The sequence below is a fragment of the Lutra lutra genome, chromosome 17 (genome assembly GCF_902655055.1).
Source record: "Lutra lutra chromosome 17, mLutLut1.2, whole genome shotgun sequence".
In the NCBI taxonomy this organism is placed as follows: Eukaryota; Metazoa; Chordata; class Mammalia; order Carnivora; family Mustelidae; genus Lutra; species Lutra lutra.
Window position 1 is genome coordinate 9,438,040 of NC_062294.1, and position 16,862 is coordinate 9,454,901.

The 16,862-nt window shown below is 47.6% G+C and overlaps 1 protein-coding gene across 30 annotated transcripts in view; it reads right to left on the minus strand.

The window, feature by feature from the left end:
* Positions 1-16,862, minus strand: part of WWOX (WW domain containing oxidoreductase) — a 944,020-nt gene that overhangs the window by 924,852 nt on the left and 2,306 nt on the right. For 9 of the 30 annotated variants that reach the window (XM_047710176.1, XM_047710174.1, XM_047710173.1 and 6 more), the window contains exons 1-4: positions 11,857-12,293; positions 5,758-5,822; positions 5,328-5,385; positions 4,547-4,725 (exon numbers count right to left, since the gene is read on the minus strand). In XM_047710176.1, the coding sequence (XP_047566132.1) occupies positions 4,547-4,725; positions 5,328-5,385; positions 5,758-5,822; positions 11,857-11,963 (409 nt within the window). In that variant the 5' untranslated portion in view covers positions 11,964-12,293. Of the gene's footprint in view, positions 1-4,546; positions 4,726-5,327; positions 5,386-5,757; positions 5,823-11,856; positions 12,297-16,862 lie in introns of those variants that run through there. The other 21 variants (XM_047710164.1, XM_047710163.1, XM_047710192.1 and 18 more) reach the window with 6 other exon arrangements.

Sequence of the window (16,862 nt, forward strand, 5' to 3'; positions counted from 1 at the left end):
CAACATGGGGCCCGAACGCATGACCCTGAGCTCAAGAGTCACATGCTCTACGACTGAGCCGGCCGGGCGCTCCTTGTTACTAGTCTTTAAATGGACGTTTGACAAAACCTGGATTTCACTCCTTAAATGTGATGGTAATTCTGTATGCCCGCTGTGACAGGCTGTAAATTCCAACAAAAGGCCCCGCTAACAGGAGACCATCAACAGGGTAGGTGCTGTCCCACACTGAGGCATTCAATTAACCCCTCATGAGAAGAATCCTGCCTCTGATGAGCACATGTCAGCCCTCAGACGCCAGCCAGCAGCACTTTCTGCACCTGTTTAAATACAGAGACAAATCAATGCAACTGACAGGCTAAGTCTAGAAAAATAGCTGTGGGAGCCTCCGTGATGGGAAATGGCCATGGTCCCTCTCCCGAGACTTTCCAGCAAGGCTTGTATTTAATATTATCCCAGTAAAGAATGGTTGAATCCGTTTCCACTCATTTTTACCAAATCAGAGCCATCACGCAAGTCGCTAAGTCCAGAGAATCGCGACACACCTGCCCCCTTCCTGCTCCGTGCTACGTTGAGCACAAACAGAAATCAGTTCCTCCCTCGTCTCTACTGGTTGGCAGTCGGGACTGTGAGGTTCCGGGCCTCTTGGGTTTGCTAGCGGAAGTCTGGGTGAAGAGATGACTTCCCCCTGGATACTGAGATGCTGATCTCCAGAGAGTGGTCCAAGCTACATCTCTCAATCTATAAAGGTCTTCGGGTTCAGAACGCTGGCTGAACAGAGGTCAAGGAGAGAAGTGTTAGTTTCTGAGGAGGCGACACGCGAATGTTCACAGCTCCCTAAAGAAGGGGACAGAGCTGAAGCAAGCAGTGCAAGACACTGGTGGGATGTCCCCAACAGTTACAGAGTGTGCCACCAAAAGCTTCCTGTGGCCTGGGCCATCAAATTTATCTAAATGTTATCTAAATTGGGGCTACTTTAGAGAATGTTGGGGTGATCTTACTTTGAAAGAGATTACATCCTCTAACGCAGGGGCTTTCTCTACAAAGGGCCAGATAGTGAAGTATTTTAGGCTTTGCAGGCCATACCATCTCTACCGTAATTACTCAGTTTTGCTGAAAGCACAGAAACTGCCACAGAAATAAATGGAAATAAATGGGCGTGGCCACGTTCCAACAAAACTTTAGTTACAACATCAGACAAGAGTCCGAGTTAGCCCATGAGCCAGTGTCTGCCAACCCCCCATCTAGACAGCTGAACCCAAACAACAGCAGTAACTAGTTGCAGAATTTAAGTGTAAAAACAAAGATTTCATGAACTCCTGATGCTTTATTCTGACATCTCCTCAGAATCCTTCTATCTTCCTGAATCACCCTGATCTTTTTGACCTGAATTAAGTAGGAATTCCTCTAACTGCCTTAGTACCATAAACTACTGAAAATTCTAACTACAGCTCCCGATCACTTACGGCCAGAGGAGGAAGACAGTAACACAACATCTTCCCAGAGGTCACATGGGGGGGGTATATCCTAATTAAACACTGAAGCTCATCAAGGGAGGTGTCCCCTCTTATCACCTGATCTTCCCCTCCCACCCCGGAGATAGCCTCACTGATAGCAGTTCCAACAAAGCAATGCCTGTGGAGAATTTAAAAAATTAAAAATAAAGAATCACGGGGAACACCGGGTTTGTAAACCAGCCTTTGCAAAGCAAACCAGGTTACCTACATTTTGAGTCTTGGAGCCACCATGCCAGTAAGTACCGGTATGCTCTGTGGCAGCCCACTCTACTTCAAAGAGAAGAGACGTCCACAAGGCTAAAGGCTGGACAGCTACTACACAGAAATCAGGCTCCTGTGAGTGGCAAAAGGAAAGCAGACACCAACACTATTAAAGCTTGGGAAGAGGATGACTCCTGAGCGCCCGTATGTCCTGGAAGTGAAGACGCCCAATTCACTCTGCATTCAGTTACTTCATCTGAAATGGGCAGAAAAGCGGTTACTGCAATTTATAAGTGGACGTGTTTCATAGTCCAGGAGAAGGAAGGACTTTCTCTAGAAGCCACAGCCTACCTGGGCAAGGACACTTTCTAAGGCAGGCACGCAGGATCCAAGAGTGAACTCAGCAACAATGAAAAGCTGCACGCCCATCTCCAGCCTCTTGTCTTTAAGCCCGAAACCACTGCTGCAGACTGAAAGTGATTCGCAAGGATTTGCTTGCTTGGAATTTTCAGGGCGGTATTGTTTCAAAAATCAAGAATAAAAATCTTCCACACCCACCAAGACCTACACCTCCCAAGAGAGGAGAAGGTAGGGGTGAGCGGAAATGCTACAAGCACTCTCTGAGGCGGGGGCCGGGGGGGGGGGGCGGGGGGGGATTGAATAGGAAGAGCCAGTGGACCCACACCTTCCCGACACTCCTCCCGCTCTGCGTTTTAGGGTTTGTCACCACACCCAACTGGACCACGGAACCTGCATGCAGCGTCTGCCAAGCCGACTGTGGACGTCAGAAAGGAAAGGTCTTCAAGAAAGGGGAAGTTGAGGGCGCCTGGGTGGCTCAGTGGCTTAAGCTTCTGCCTTCGGCCCGGGTCATGATCTCAGGGTCCTGGGATCGAGTCCCGCATCGAGCTCTCTGCTCAGCAGGGAGCCTGCTTCCCCCTCTCTCTCTCTGCCTGCCTCTCTGCCTACTTGTGATCTCTCTCTCTCTCTCTCTCAAATAAATAAATTAAAAAAAAAAAAAAAGAAAGAAAGAAAGGGGAAGTTGAGAGGAATTCAGGGAGCAGTGCAGAGGCATGGAGTTTACTCAAAGCGGCTCCAGGGACATTGAATAACACGTTTATTCTCGATGCTTTGGAACCCCCTCCTTTATGATTAGAGAACCAACGACACAAAGCTCTTTGGATGTTCTGAACAACTCAGCTATCCCAGATCACGATGTCATGCGTCTGCTGCTGAGGATCTCTGACGGATCATTAGGAGCGTCCGAGGTCCGCTCTCTGACGTCAGACAGAACAAAGCTGGGACCCTTATGCAGAACATAACCAGCAGTCACGTATCTTACTAATTAAAGGAAAAAACTGTCTCGCTAGAAGAGTAAAAGAATGAGATCTTTTAGGTAATTTTCTGGTTAACTGAGTGTTAAAGAAAATAAAAAAAGAGATATTTTACTTAGTCCTTAAGTACTTATTTTGTCTCAATTATTCTCCAGTGTATTGGTCCACAACCTCACAGAGGAGCCGTCAATGCAATCAACACAACATAGTGTTTCCTGAGTGACTGAGGAACCAGTCATTATTTTTAATACAGCATCATCAGTTTCGATATCAATGATGATTATATAGAATCCCACCCCAATCAGAAGTTCAGAAAATTGGACTGAACATATTCTGAGCCTAGGGTGAGGTCTGAGAGTTGATTTTAAATAAATCCCTTTCCATTTTCTTTTTTTATTCCATTTGCCTCTCTGCCTTCATAGACGAGTGCAGTCAAGAGCTCTACTCCGGGACTGCTGCTTGTTAAGACCGCAGAGCCTCTGCGATGCAACAGCTGATCCTCTAAGAATGTATTTTCACCTCCTGCGCTTCCCCTGATGATGCCGGGAACGCTTGAGGAGGTTCGAGAAGGGGTCCCTGACAGTGAAGAAGGACGGAAAAAGAAGACAGCGCAGGAGGTGCACAAAGGCATGAGGAGACTAAGCTTATGAAAGAGAAGGCCAATAAGGCGGGCCGTGGGGGAGCTGTGAAGGGTCAAAGGGCAGGGAGAAATTGCCAGAAACAGCCCAGTGTACTTTGTTTCGTCTATGTAAATTAACCTGAAGACACAAATCCTTACTCAGAGCAGTCTGGTTCTTACAGGTACGGATGCTGATGTCAGTGGATCAAAACAAAGTAAGACTAAAAGCACGTGGAAAGCTCTTGCCCCAGCATCTGCTCTGCCCGTTCCCTCTAGCAGCCTTGTTCACTAGAGCAAGGAGGGCCTCTGAAGCCATCCACCTGTGCCGGTCACTGCAGTTAAACTGGTGGTTCAAACAGTCAATCCAGAGGTTAAGACAAGGACTAATTCCCCAACTTTAGAGAGAAACAAGATCCTGTTACCAAACGAAAATGATACTCTCAGTGACCAGCTGAAACCTGCAGTATCCTTTGTTCCAAAGTCAGGATAGGCTGTTGCTCCTGATAGTCCATCCATTACCAATCAATTTTGGTTTCAATAACCCAGGTCACTGAAATGTGTCCAGACACCACACAGACCAGGCTGGAAACCCTTAGATGGAAGCTGTTGTCTCTAATCCCTGAATACCAGAACAGCCACAGTCTTTTGCTGAGTGTTCAGCAGTCAGAGAATTCAAGGTCAGCCCCTCCATGGCCTTCCACGAGAAGAGTGAGGTTTAAAAAAGAGGCCAGGATCTTAACAAAACAGTAGCAGGAAAGGCTATAAATACATGTTTACATTAGGGAATCACTCTAAAAGATTTCGTTGTAGTTCAAATTCAAGTGGATTTCAAGACAGCAGGGACAAAAAAATCACCACGACGACTGTAAGGAATGGCCTACCTATTCCTGAATTAGCTCCGGTGACCACAACCACTTTGCCGGTGAAGTCGCGGCCCTGGAGGATCTCCATGGCGGTGGTGCTGCCGTCGTACCTCTGCCTGCTGGTTGGCTTCGCAGGGTTCTCATCCACCGTGAATGCCAGTCTCGGGTCCAAATAGGTGGTTCTTTTATTTATATGGCTGCAGAGAAAAGGAGTAGTTACGCAGGAACTTAACAACATCAATGCCCAGTAGGTAAGCTGATAAATTACAGTACATCTGTACAAAATAATACTCCACGGCCACTCAGCACCACTGTCTTGAAAAATATATACAGGAGAAAATGCTCACAAAACTTTAGTGGAGAAGGACAGGGTCCTACACGATTCACAAAGCACACTCCCTAAGTTGTTTTTTTTTTCTTTGAAGAAAAACAGACTTGGAGAATAAATTAAAAAACAATTAAAAGTAGTTATTCCTACTGATAAGATTACAGTTATATACTGTATATTTTTTCTAGATTCAAGGTATATTACTTTTACAACAAAAAATTTCTACTGAAAGGGCACCTGGGTGGCTCAGTGGGTTAAAGCCTCTGCCAGGGTCCTGGGATCAAGCCCCGCATCGGGCTCTCTGCTCAGCAGGGAGCCTGCTTCCTCCTCTCTCTCTGCCTGCCTGTCTGCCTACTTGTGACCGACCGATCTCTCTCTCTCTCTCTCTCTGTCAAATAAATAAAAAATAATCTTTAAAAAAAAATTTTCTACTGAAAACCAAAATGACTGAGTTTCTATATAGACACTTACTCGACAAAAAAAACTTGTCCGTTCTCATCAGTTTCTTGTTCCCATCCATATGGCAAATCTGAAACACAGGAAGACTGACAGGTCTACATGCGGCAGGGATGGGGCAAAGAGAGGCCCGTGCCCTTCCAGCCCCCGCCCCAAAGCCCTTCCCACCGACCAGCAGCCATGCTGGGCCAACTCAGGCCGTGTGTACCAACAGTGGCTGTTACAAAAAGCCCAAGAGAAATCACCCTCACCACTCCACCCCTCTCCATTGCCGCCTTCTGCCATATCCCGTGAGCTCCAAAAGAGAGCCCGATTCCTTGATGGCTCCCTCCTAGAGAACCTTCCAGGAATGACAGAGCAGCCTGTCCCCTGATTGTGACAGTTTTGCTATCTAATTAATGCTTTAAATGCAAGGTTCTTTGCTTTATGACAACCACATACAAACCTCCTGCTATTCGTTTTCTTTTTCCAGTCTTTGGATGTTCCCACTGGGTCTTCTCCTCAGCATGACTGTTTTAAAAAAAAAAAGAAAAAGTTAAAACTCCACAAAAAAATAGTAAATGAAGGTTACACTACTAAAAATTAATCAACTGCACTGCTTCCCCTCTTCCCCCGCCCAAACAACACTATTTCCCAAGAGAAGTAAAGCCGGAGTTCAGAAAAGACATATTCAGAACATAAATGCTCTGGTCCAATTCCCTGGATGGGAAGGAGAAGCAGCCCGAGGAAATCTCCTGAAAGCCTGTCTCTCTCTGTGAGCGGGCTGTGGAGGATGAGGAAGAGAAGCAGACGGGAACCCCTTGGGTCAACTTTAGGAAGCTTAGTGAATCACTCAGAATATCCAGAGATGTTTTGCATTTGTTTTCATTTTATCTCAGGAGAGATGAACAAACTTCAATCTGCTTTATGATACTGATATTTATACATCATTTAGCTATAATATTAATCTTAAGTATTTACTCTTTCCACAGATATAACTTTGAAGTGTTTTAAGCACTGACTCCTAATTGCTCCCAAGAGGTATTTAAGAATGCAGTTAGAATAGGTCACCTCACTGCAAGATACTCAACTTCAGAGCCTCAGTTTACCTATCTGCAAAATGGAAAAGATCCTAAAACTCATCTCAAGGAATTGCTATAAGGTATATAAAGGGCAGAACACAGGGACGCCTGGGTGGCTCAGTGGGTTAAGCCGCTGCCTTCGGCTCAGGTCATGATCCCAGCGTCCTGGGATCGAGTCCCACATCGGGCTCCTTGCTCGGCGGGGAGCCTGCTTCTCCCTCTGCCTCTGCCTGCCACTCTATCTGCTTGTACTCACTCTTGCTCGCTCTCTCTCTCTCTCTCTCTCTCTGAGACAAATAAATAAATAAAAATCTTTAAAAAAAAAAAAAAAAAGGCAGAACACAGCACCTGACATATAAAATACCATCAAAAGTGCTACCTATTATTTCAAACAAATCAAATACACAAAATAGTCTTATTTCTGTGTTAAATTCAGCATCTCCTCTAACAGCAAACAAAGTTAGAATTAAAATCGTGAGCCAATAACAGACGAGAGATACCTGTCAACAGGTAATAAAGAATCAAGAAAAACATAAAATTACTTCATCAGAGAAGCAGCCGGCCGTTGCAAGAGACATTCACAGGGGAGGATGAACTTCTAAAAGTCCACATACTCATGCCAAAGTAGAAAATAATAATTAATCACCAACATCTAGATGATAAAATCTGAATATGCCTTCCCTACCAGTTACTTTAAAGAGAACAAAGAAAGCACAAATCTGCGGTAGAATTTTACATGTGCCAAGCAAGGTGTTTTTGGGAACTGCAGGCTTCAGGTCTGTTTGCAAACTCTCAGTGGTGGGTTCCACAGCCCTGTCGACACTGGACTCAGGAGACAAAGGCTTGGGCTCCCGCACGCCTATAACCAGTCAGCCAGTCTCCCTGGCCCCACATACCCACCTCACAGGGTTGCTGGAAGAAAGGTAAGGGACACGCTACTTGTGACAGTGACAGGCAAACAATGAGGTCACTGTACAAACGCAGGGTATCAGCAGCAAGGACCAACGTCTACTTGTACATCAACCACCACGAAATTCTACTTGCGAAAAGGGAGAGCCTAAGCCCCAGGGAAGGATCAGCTGCTCCTCGTGGGCACAACCCCTGCTTCTCCTTGCGAACTGAAGGAACAGTGAGCAAACAGGCCAGACGCCGGCAATGACATACACCGTTCCTGCTCTTTGCTTTGCTTTCCTCCTCATGCTTCTTCGAGAAAAGTTTACAAATGTGATTTTACATTTTCCTCTGCCTGGTGTTAAAAGTAGTTCGCATCCCACAGGCAGGCAGCAAACTGAGCTTTGAGCCAAAAACACCTGCCCTCAAGAATCCACAAAGTGCCCCTGTGAGTGGAACGCGGACCCCCGCAGGCCCGCGTCCAGCTGAACCCCAGACACCTAGCCCTGGCCTGAGGAGTCGCCCAAATGGAAACAGACAAGAATGAAGAAATGCTTTCCGAAGGAGTTGGAAAATTCGCTGAGAACATTTTTTTCTGTCCTGAAAGACATTTTTAAAAAACAAGATAAACATTGTCACCCCATGTTTTTGACTTTGACAAAAAATGCCTAAGTCAGGGTTTCCTACCACTGGCAGTCCTGACATTTAAGCCAGACGGTTCTCTGCTGTGGGGGCTATCCTGTGCACTGCAGGACAATTAGCTGCATCCCCGAGATCTACCTGCTGGATGCCAATATACCACAGTTGTGGCAACAGAAAGTGTCCCCAGACATCACCAACTGTCCCCTGAAGGACAGTGTCCCTGAGGGTGAACCTCAGGCCTGACACAAGAGAAAAGTACATAATTTGGTAATAAGGATTGCAGAGCCCAAATGCTCATGAGTTCTGGCTTTCCCATTCACCAGCCATGTGCCCTTAAAGAGGTGTTTAACCTCCCTGTGCCTCAGTTTCCCCATCTATAAGATAGGGATAATAGCATCTGCTCCTTGGGGTTACTAAGGACTCAATGAGTTAACATGTGTGAAGAACTAAGAACTGTGCCTTTCAGACAGAAGCATTAATTTAAATAAATACTCACATATAAAACTTAATTAAAAAGTACTCTTAATTATAACCTAAAATGACTTTTTAATGAACAGAAAATCATGACACGTGTCCCCAAAGTGTTATCTTCCTCTCCTTTAAACAGAAGCCCTCTTCTATTTTTTCTTTTTCAATAAGCTTTTTGTCATTTAAAGAGATAATTAACAGTGATCTTAATTTAAACCAAAAGGATCAAAATTAAATGCATACCACATTACATGGATATCACTTCCAAGTATGTTATTCCAGAAATTTGTTTTGAGGCACAGTTAACTTGGACACAGACAGCTGGCTGGGAGGAGGGCCAGCCCTGTGGACCAGAGAACCATCTCCCGACCAAGCAAGGCTGGCTGGCCCTCTGGCTGCCAAGATGCCCAGGCTACAGAAGTCAAGGGGGCTGGGATTCAAGGGTCCAGGAAGGCCCAGGTGACTGTGGCAAGAGTCCCAGGCACTGAGACCTGGTCCCTCCATCCCCACCCCCTGGCTTGGGCACAGCGCTGCTCTGGACCATGCCAAGGAGGGGAGAAGGGCCCACCAGCTCTCACTGGTGCCAGGTCTGCCCTCAGTGGCACAACTGTCCTCTCCTTGGAAGCCCAGCCTGGTGGGCCCTGGAGCCATGGGACATGCATGCTCTTGTGGTCTGTGAGTACAGCACAGGTCACATGGGAAAGCAAGAGGGGCCAAAAGAAGCCACGCAACAGGAGGGGGCAAAGGTATGAATCAGGGAGCAGGTTCTCATTGGGAGCTACAGCCTTTGTCCTTGGGGGAGGCCTTGCTGCAGGAAGACTGTGAAAACAGGAACTACTCAGAGGACAGTCTTCTTTTAGCCCGTTAACCATTTCCCAAACCCCAAGAGAGGACAAGTGACCCTTCCAGAGTTGAAATAAGACAGACTAGGATGCTTGTAGATCGGGAGAGATCAAGGGGGACTGGTGGGAAACCCGGGTTAGGGTTAGTCAGAGGCATCCTTCCACCTGGAGAGCTAAAGAACAGAGGGCAGGGGGACTGGGGAGGGGGACCCCAGTGAGGACCCAGCATAACTTGTCACTATATTCAGTGTAAACAACAGGGCCAGACAGGCCAGTTTGAGACCCAACATTGGGGAGGAAGGAGAGCCTTTTTGGAGGCCATATACGCACCATGAATCCCCCAGAAGCACTCGGAGGTGCCAACTGGGCTGTGCTGATCTTACTTAGAGAAAAGAAGAGCCCAGACACTGGATGCCATCAAGGAAGCAGATGGGAAAGGCCGCTCAACATAAAATAGGAGGCAGGGGGAAGAGCTACGGCAACACCAGGCTCCAGGCAAACTTGAAAGGAAGTCAGGGAGCCCAGGCTAAGTGGCTAGAACGAAGGTAAGCCCCACACAAAGCAGGAGGCAGAGGAGGGCTCGAACCTCCAGGACCTTTGCATTCCAGGGGCCCGTATGCCACCTGCTCAGGGAGGCCCAGGGAATCCTTCACTGGAGGAATTAATTCACTCATTCCACAGGGACTTACATCTCACAGGAGCTAAGCACAGGGGATTCAGAGGGTAACAAGAAAAGATCCCTGCCCTCATTAAGCTTACAATCTGCGGGAGGAAGGCAGAGCGCAAAGAAGGGAACATGGCAGAGATGACTACAGAAAAGGCCAAGTACCATGACTCAGATAACGAGATGCTGGGAGGAGGGTTCAGCAGTCAAGGATAAGGGGAAGGTCTCTTGAGCATTTAAGCTCAGGTCTGGGGGATGACAAAGCCCTTCATATAGCTCTCCAGGAACCAGGCACATAGATCTCCAGGCAGAGATAACAGCGAGTGTGGCTCGGAAGCTGCCTGGAGCCCAACAACAGCCTCACGGCTCCCTGCTGCTAGACTCACCCCTACCATTCTCCAGAACCAGAAACCACTTTTCGAAAGATATAAATCCGATGGCACTCCCTGGCTCCAAGCCTTCAGTGGACCCTTAGGTCCTGACGATGGAGCCCCAGCTCTTCCATGAGGCACAGAAGGGCCTCCACACCCTGGGGCCTTCCTCTGCTGCCTTAATCTTCCCATCGCTGCTCCAGCACAGGGGCCGGAGAGAGGCCTCCACTGTCTCCTCTGCCTGGGCTGCCCTCTTGGCCCTGAATACGCCCACTTCTACTCCAGGAAGTTGCTGAGGCCAGGCTCAGGTACCAACTCTCCCCAAGCCCCCGAGGTGCTCCCCACCTAGTCACGCAGGCGTCACATTAGCTGGCTGCTGCTCACTAGCCACACACTGCACTGGAACTAGCCACGTGTCACTCTGCCATACAAGACTGGCTGACAAATGGGTCTTATTTATCTCAGTATAACCAGTGGCCAACAAAGAGCCTGGCATGTGGTAAAACCCCAGTGTGTCTTGAATGAATAAACTCAACAAGGTCTATTTTTCTTTTTTTATCTCCTGCTTTTGTTTCTACCAAGCAACCAAAGACAGCAGTGGCTCACAACCGTGGGTAGATTAGAATCTCCTGGGGAAATCTTACAACATATCAGTGGAGGCTGGAAGGGCCCAAACCAGTTGAATGAGAATCTCTGGAGGAGGAACCAAGGAAAAAGTATTTTCTAAGCTTTCCACCTGCTGAAAATCACTGGTTTACAACCCTGCTTCTCAAAGCCAAATGATAACCCGCCTTACGGGAAAAGCCTATAAAATACAGATTCCCCACGCTGGGTGTCTGCTGCATGAAGGTCTCTGATTTCTAGGTGTAGGACCACCGACAGGTGATCCTAATGAGGCTTAGGAGGTGCTGTCACAGCTGCAGAGAGAGCAAGAAAAGCTAAGTTATTGAGCAGAGCACTTATTAGATCTATGCTAAGTGTTTTAGAAACAGTGTCTGAATTAAAATACTGTCAACCCATTTTATGGGTGGAAAAACGGTGACTGAGAGTTCTTTCAACGGCCCCAAGTCACATGGTAAGGGGAGGGAGAAAGGGTCTGCTGGTGTTTCCAAAAGTTTACCAGGAATTATTGGAGTTCTACTATATATGCAAAGGTATATATGCATATATACATACACATAAATATTAGGACATTAATTTTAAAAAATACATACTCCTAGCTCCCTGCCCAGGACCCCCGAGGAGGAGGGAGCGGGGCACTGGTTTTTTTTTTTTTGGATGAGGGAGTAAGGCCTGCGGGCCACCATGGCACGGTGCAGCGCCGCCTCTGAGCAGCAGAGGTGCCAGGTGACACCCCGCAGGACCCAGGGCCCAGAAAGGCTGCCGACCCCTCCTCGGGACCCTGGGAGCCTGCATGAGGAAGCTCTTGAACTGTCGCGTCCACTTCGAGCCGCCTCGCCGAGCGGGAGCGCCGGCCCGAGCCCCTCCGCGCGCAGGTGGCACTGCAGGCGGCGCGGGGTCCCGGGCACGTGAGGCCGTCAGGGTTCCAGGTGCGGCCCCCTCCAGGTGCGTCCCAGGCCCGGCGGCCCCCCTGCGGCCCCTTACTTGGCGTAGTAAACCCAGCCGTCCTTGGTGGTTCTCTGCTCCCAGCCCGGGGGCAGCTCGTCCTCGCTGTCCGTGTCGTCCAGGCCAGCGTAGCGCAGGGCTGCCATGACGGCAGAGGAGGCGCTCGGTCACCTACTCTCTCGGTCGCCCGCTGCCGGGTCTCCGCGCCCAGGAACTCACTCGGGCTTCAACCAAGCGCCGCGCGCGGTGAGACCCAAACGCCCGCGCCTGCGCACTGCACAGCCCCGAGCCGCTCAGACAACTCGGGAGCTAGAATCAGGTCTCCCGCGTTTCGCAGCTGCGGGCGTAAAAGGGGCGGGGCCTGGGAAGAACGGGTGAAAGCACGAGAGGGAGAGCGTACTGCCGTTCGGCTGGAAGTAAAAGCCGGCGGACGCTCCGTTACCCTGGAGATGGAGCTGAGCTTCGTCCACCTCCCGGCCTTAGGGAAGGGGCGTGGGCCTCCAGTCCTGGTCCAGGACTCCGCCCGTTGCTGAGCGACCCGTAATTACTTCCGCGTTGTTCTGACCAGTCCTGCTGGAGCTCCAGCAAATGAGCATCCTGGGAAATGTAGGCCAGGCCCGGCAGGCATGCAGAGCGGAGCAGAAATGAGGGATGCGGGGACTGGTTTTCCGGGCTCTGGCCTCTCCGTCTTTCAGAACGTTATGCAGACTGCATGCTCCTGCTCAGAAATTCCAGAGCTTCCCATCACCCAGGCTGACTCAGACGCTTTGTTGTGCATATAACCATAACGTTATAAAACGTGGGAACGTGAAAAATGAAAGTTCCCGCACCTTCTAACAGACACGACTTGGAGAAGATGCTCGCAGCCGCGGCACGATTCTGTTCATAAATAAGGGGCGAACGTTTCTAAACAGCTGAATTCCGGGCCAAGAGTTCATAGACTATCTCTTTCCTGGACCCGACACCTCCGTGAGGTGAGCAGTTAGAAGAAAGAAGAGCAGGGGACTAACTGGCAGCCGAGACGCTACTGCTACCCCACAATTACCTACTTACCCGCCTGCTCCTGACTAAACTGACGGAGCACCACATCTTATGCCTCTTTGTGTGGCTCGCACTTAGTGAAATGCCTAGACCTGCAAGTTCATTGAATGAAATAAATTAAGGAATCAATGTGATTTGGTAGGTTTGGCCCTCTATAACTCAACCCAGTTTAAAACAAATTCCCAATTTACAAAGTGGAGCTCCTGCAAGTATGCTATCAATGTCCTGTGTCAAAACTGGAAGTGTAGGGGCGCCTGGGTGGCTCAGTGGGCCTTCCGCTCAGGTCATGATCTCAGGGTCCTGGGATCAAGCCCCCCTCGGGCTCTCTGCTCAGCAGGGAACCTGCTCCCCCCCCCCTCACTGCCTGCCTCTCTGCCTACTTGTGATCTGTCAAATAAATAAAATCTTTTTAAAAATCTGAGGGTTTTGAAGGGGCAGGGGGTGGGAGGTTGGGGGAGCGAGGTGATGGGTATTATGGAGGGCACATATGGCATGGAGCACTGGGTGTGGTGCATAAACAATGAATTCTGTTATGCCGAAAAGAAATTAATTTTTAAAAATCTTAAAAAAAAAAAAAAAAAAAACCTTGAAGTGTATCTCTAACTTAGTTTTGCCTAAGTTGTTTTCCAGAACATTCCCCAACTGAAACTTGCATTACAGGGAAGTCTACTGACCAGGATTCCCGTGGCCTATGTCAGAAAAATGCAAGCCTCCATCTCAAAAGTTATGTATCCTTGATTTTTTAAATTTTTTTTTAATTACATATTTAAACAGGTGGGGGTGTGGGGAGGCAGGGAGCTGTGTTCTTTTTTACTTTCAAGTCCTGAATTGATAATGCTTTGGGATTCCTGCTCTGCATGCTTTTTAGGGAAGAGATTGCTTTCCTTTGAAGGTCCCCAACCAAAAGCTAACGTAATGAAAATATATTTTAGTCTTAACAGGCCCACGATGGCATCTCAGACCTATGAAAACATCACTCTCCAACCCATATACATGTAAATAAGTTAATTTATTAATATGTTGCTCTTCTGCTCACTCCAATTTAACCCCTTGTCTCTGTCACCCAAGCCAATTTATTGTTTTGATATAAATAGAAATTAGGTCACAGTGACCCCAAATAATGGGCCAGGGAATAAATGGAATCAAACTGAGGAGTGTTAGTCTTTCCAATCATAATCTATAGCTCTGCTCAAGGACGGACTGCTTAGCTTTATCCCTGGTTGCCCTCACCAGAACCTCTCTGGGCACCTGTTCTCTAGGACTCAGCAACAGACCACAAGAATGGTATCTTCCCCAAAACTTGCTAGTGGTCCCCTTGGTAATATTCACAACTTCTAGGTAAACCCTCTGCTCTTCCTACCACTTATAAACTATTCCCTCGAACAGGTGACACTATGAACATCAGGGTTTCTCAGCCTCAGCACGACTGACATTTGGCACCAGGTAATTCCTTGTTCCCGGTGGGAGTGCAGGGGTGAGGGGTCATGCCCTGTGCGTTGTAGGATACTGAGCAGCGTATCTGGCCTCTACCGGCTAGATGCCGGTGGTGCCCCCTGCCCCCAGCCGTAATAACCAACAAGTCTCCAGGATGTTGCCAATTGTGCCCTCACTGGAGAACACTGATCTACGCTGACAGTAAGCCAGAAAACTACTAACTCATAAATTAAATGCTGGGATGTATTTAATATGTTGAAGAGACCCTTCCCGGCCAATGATTCACAAGGCGGTATTGAGACACTGCTGGTTCAGGCTGCCAATTCTCTAGCACTGGCTGAGGGCACGCGTTTCTTCAATTCCTAGTCACTCCGGAGTTGAGACCCATGGGGTGACAGAAGTCTGGCTGAGAGTCCCAGACACCAATAAAGGCCCCAAATGGTTATGAAGACCTAGTTTTATTCCTCTCTTCCTACTTTTTATCTGTGGCTTCTATCAGAAGATTAAAAGAGGAAGACACACAGGCATTTGAGGACTTACGAAGATAGGCATGCCAGATTATAGGATTTCCCGTCTTTTCGCTTCATTCAAACTGATATTGATTTAATAGTGCTTATCTGATTGCAAGCAACGGAGACTTAAGCAAAAGTTTATATCCGGAGTGCGCATGAGCTAAATTAGAATGTTATCAGGGCCTGAGGGAGCTCAAGGACAGGCTCTTTTTTTTTTTTTTTTCCTATTGTGGATTTCATGGTCCCTCGCTCCCCACTCTCTGCTCCAAAGTTACATTCTCTGCTCTCTCTTTACTGGCCTCGTCTGTGCACTGCCTGTTCTTGCCCCTTGAACTTTAGCTTACAGGTGGTTTTGACATTGGTCCTATAAGGATCTATAAGAGGGTGAGCTCTATATGGTGTATAGATTATCATAGGTTTGAGGAGCCTTAAGTTTGGGAATGAGCCAAGGTCCTCGATATGTACCCCAAGAGAGCCTAAAGAATGGTTTGCTTTTGTATAAGCCAACTAAGTCCCACTGATGGGTAGTGAGGAGATGTTTTAAAAATCCAGTGTGTGGTTATACAACTGCACACCAGATGGCCCTATGTGCCCACGATTTGAAAGGCTAAAGACCAATTCCTGACCAGCATTTCAATGTTTGAACTCTTTTGTCTTTGAGAGAGCATTTACACAGAAAGTCGATGCACACACAGATCGGCAAGTGGATGCTAAAAGCAACTTGGCGCTACTTACATGGTGGACACAAGCTTTGGTGGAACATCCCCAGGGCCACATTTTGCTTTTTTTTTTTTTTTTTTTAAAGATTTTTTCATTTATTTATTTATTTGAGAGAGAGAGAGAAAGTGAGAGACAGGGTCTTAGTGGAGGGGGAGGGGCAGAGGAAGAGGGAGAAGATGACTCTCAGATGAGCAGGGAGCCAACAGGGCTCAATCCCAGGACCCCAGAATCAGGACCTCAGCTGATGGCAGACGCCTAACAGAGGGAGACACCCATACACCCCATCCTCACCCCTCACCCACATTTTTTTTTTATTTCCTATCATTACTGCGATGATGGTCATTGCCCTCCGCCTCACACACACAAACAACCCAACAATTCTGTAAATCTGCTCTAATGGAAGTCGTCAGTCTTTGGGACATTAACCTTTCTGTGTTGGTGCCAAACGCAGTATGCTTATGAGACCTGAGAAGACTCCTGGCTCCTCTGACAAACTTCTCGTGGAAGGTAACCAGTGAGAAAGAATACTGAAAGGGCTTCCCAGAGAAAACGCCCTCTGGTCAGTGTGGCCTTACATAAGCAGGTGTGTTGGGATTTCACGGATTCATTCGAACACGCGATGAGTGAGAAAAAGTTATGTCATGTGTCTGAGAGAAAAAAAAAAGAATGAAAGAAAAACGAAACATCCCTTGTAGTCAGAAACCAATTCAGATAAGACTTACAGACATGCAGAGAACTATGGTTTGAGGGTTTTAAGAGAAGTTTGAACCAAGATGTACAGATATACAGAGACAAGGGTGAGTTCTGGTGGTAGGGTTTCCTGTAATTATCTTTGGAACCGAACTCAGCTCATGTCCCTTACGTGACTAAGTCACTCAACTTTCTTTATTCCATTATGACCCCTGGTTTTACAGATGAAGAAACTGGGGCACACAGAATTTGTGTGTGGTCACTCAGTGAGCAAGAGCCAGCAGCCTCTGGCATTAGAATCCAGATGAGAAGTCTAGCCCCAAACTCGTCCTCTCTACCAACGTTCTCGTGTGTGCTATCTTCCCAGAACAGGGCGTCCTCAGTACTGGGGTGCCCAAGGGTTTTTGTTCCTCCACGAGAAAATGAGAAAAAACAAAGTAAAAGAAGTGAATTGTTCATAAAGCTAACTGTGTTTTTATTGAAAGTGCTGTCTTTTTATTTTCTAGGACACTATATCTGTTCTGCTTTTATTTATTTCTGGTGATCTAGTTTATTCCTTTCTCCCAACATGTTTTATTATGAAATTTTTCAAACATTGAGAAAAATTGAGACAAGTACAATGAATGTCCCTATCACCATCCCGAACAC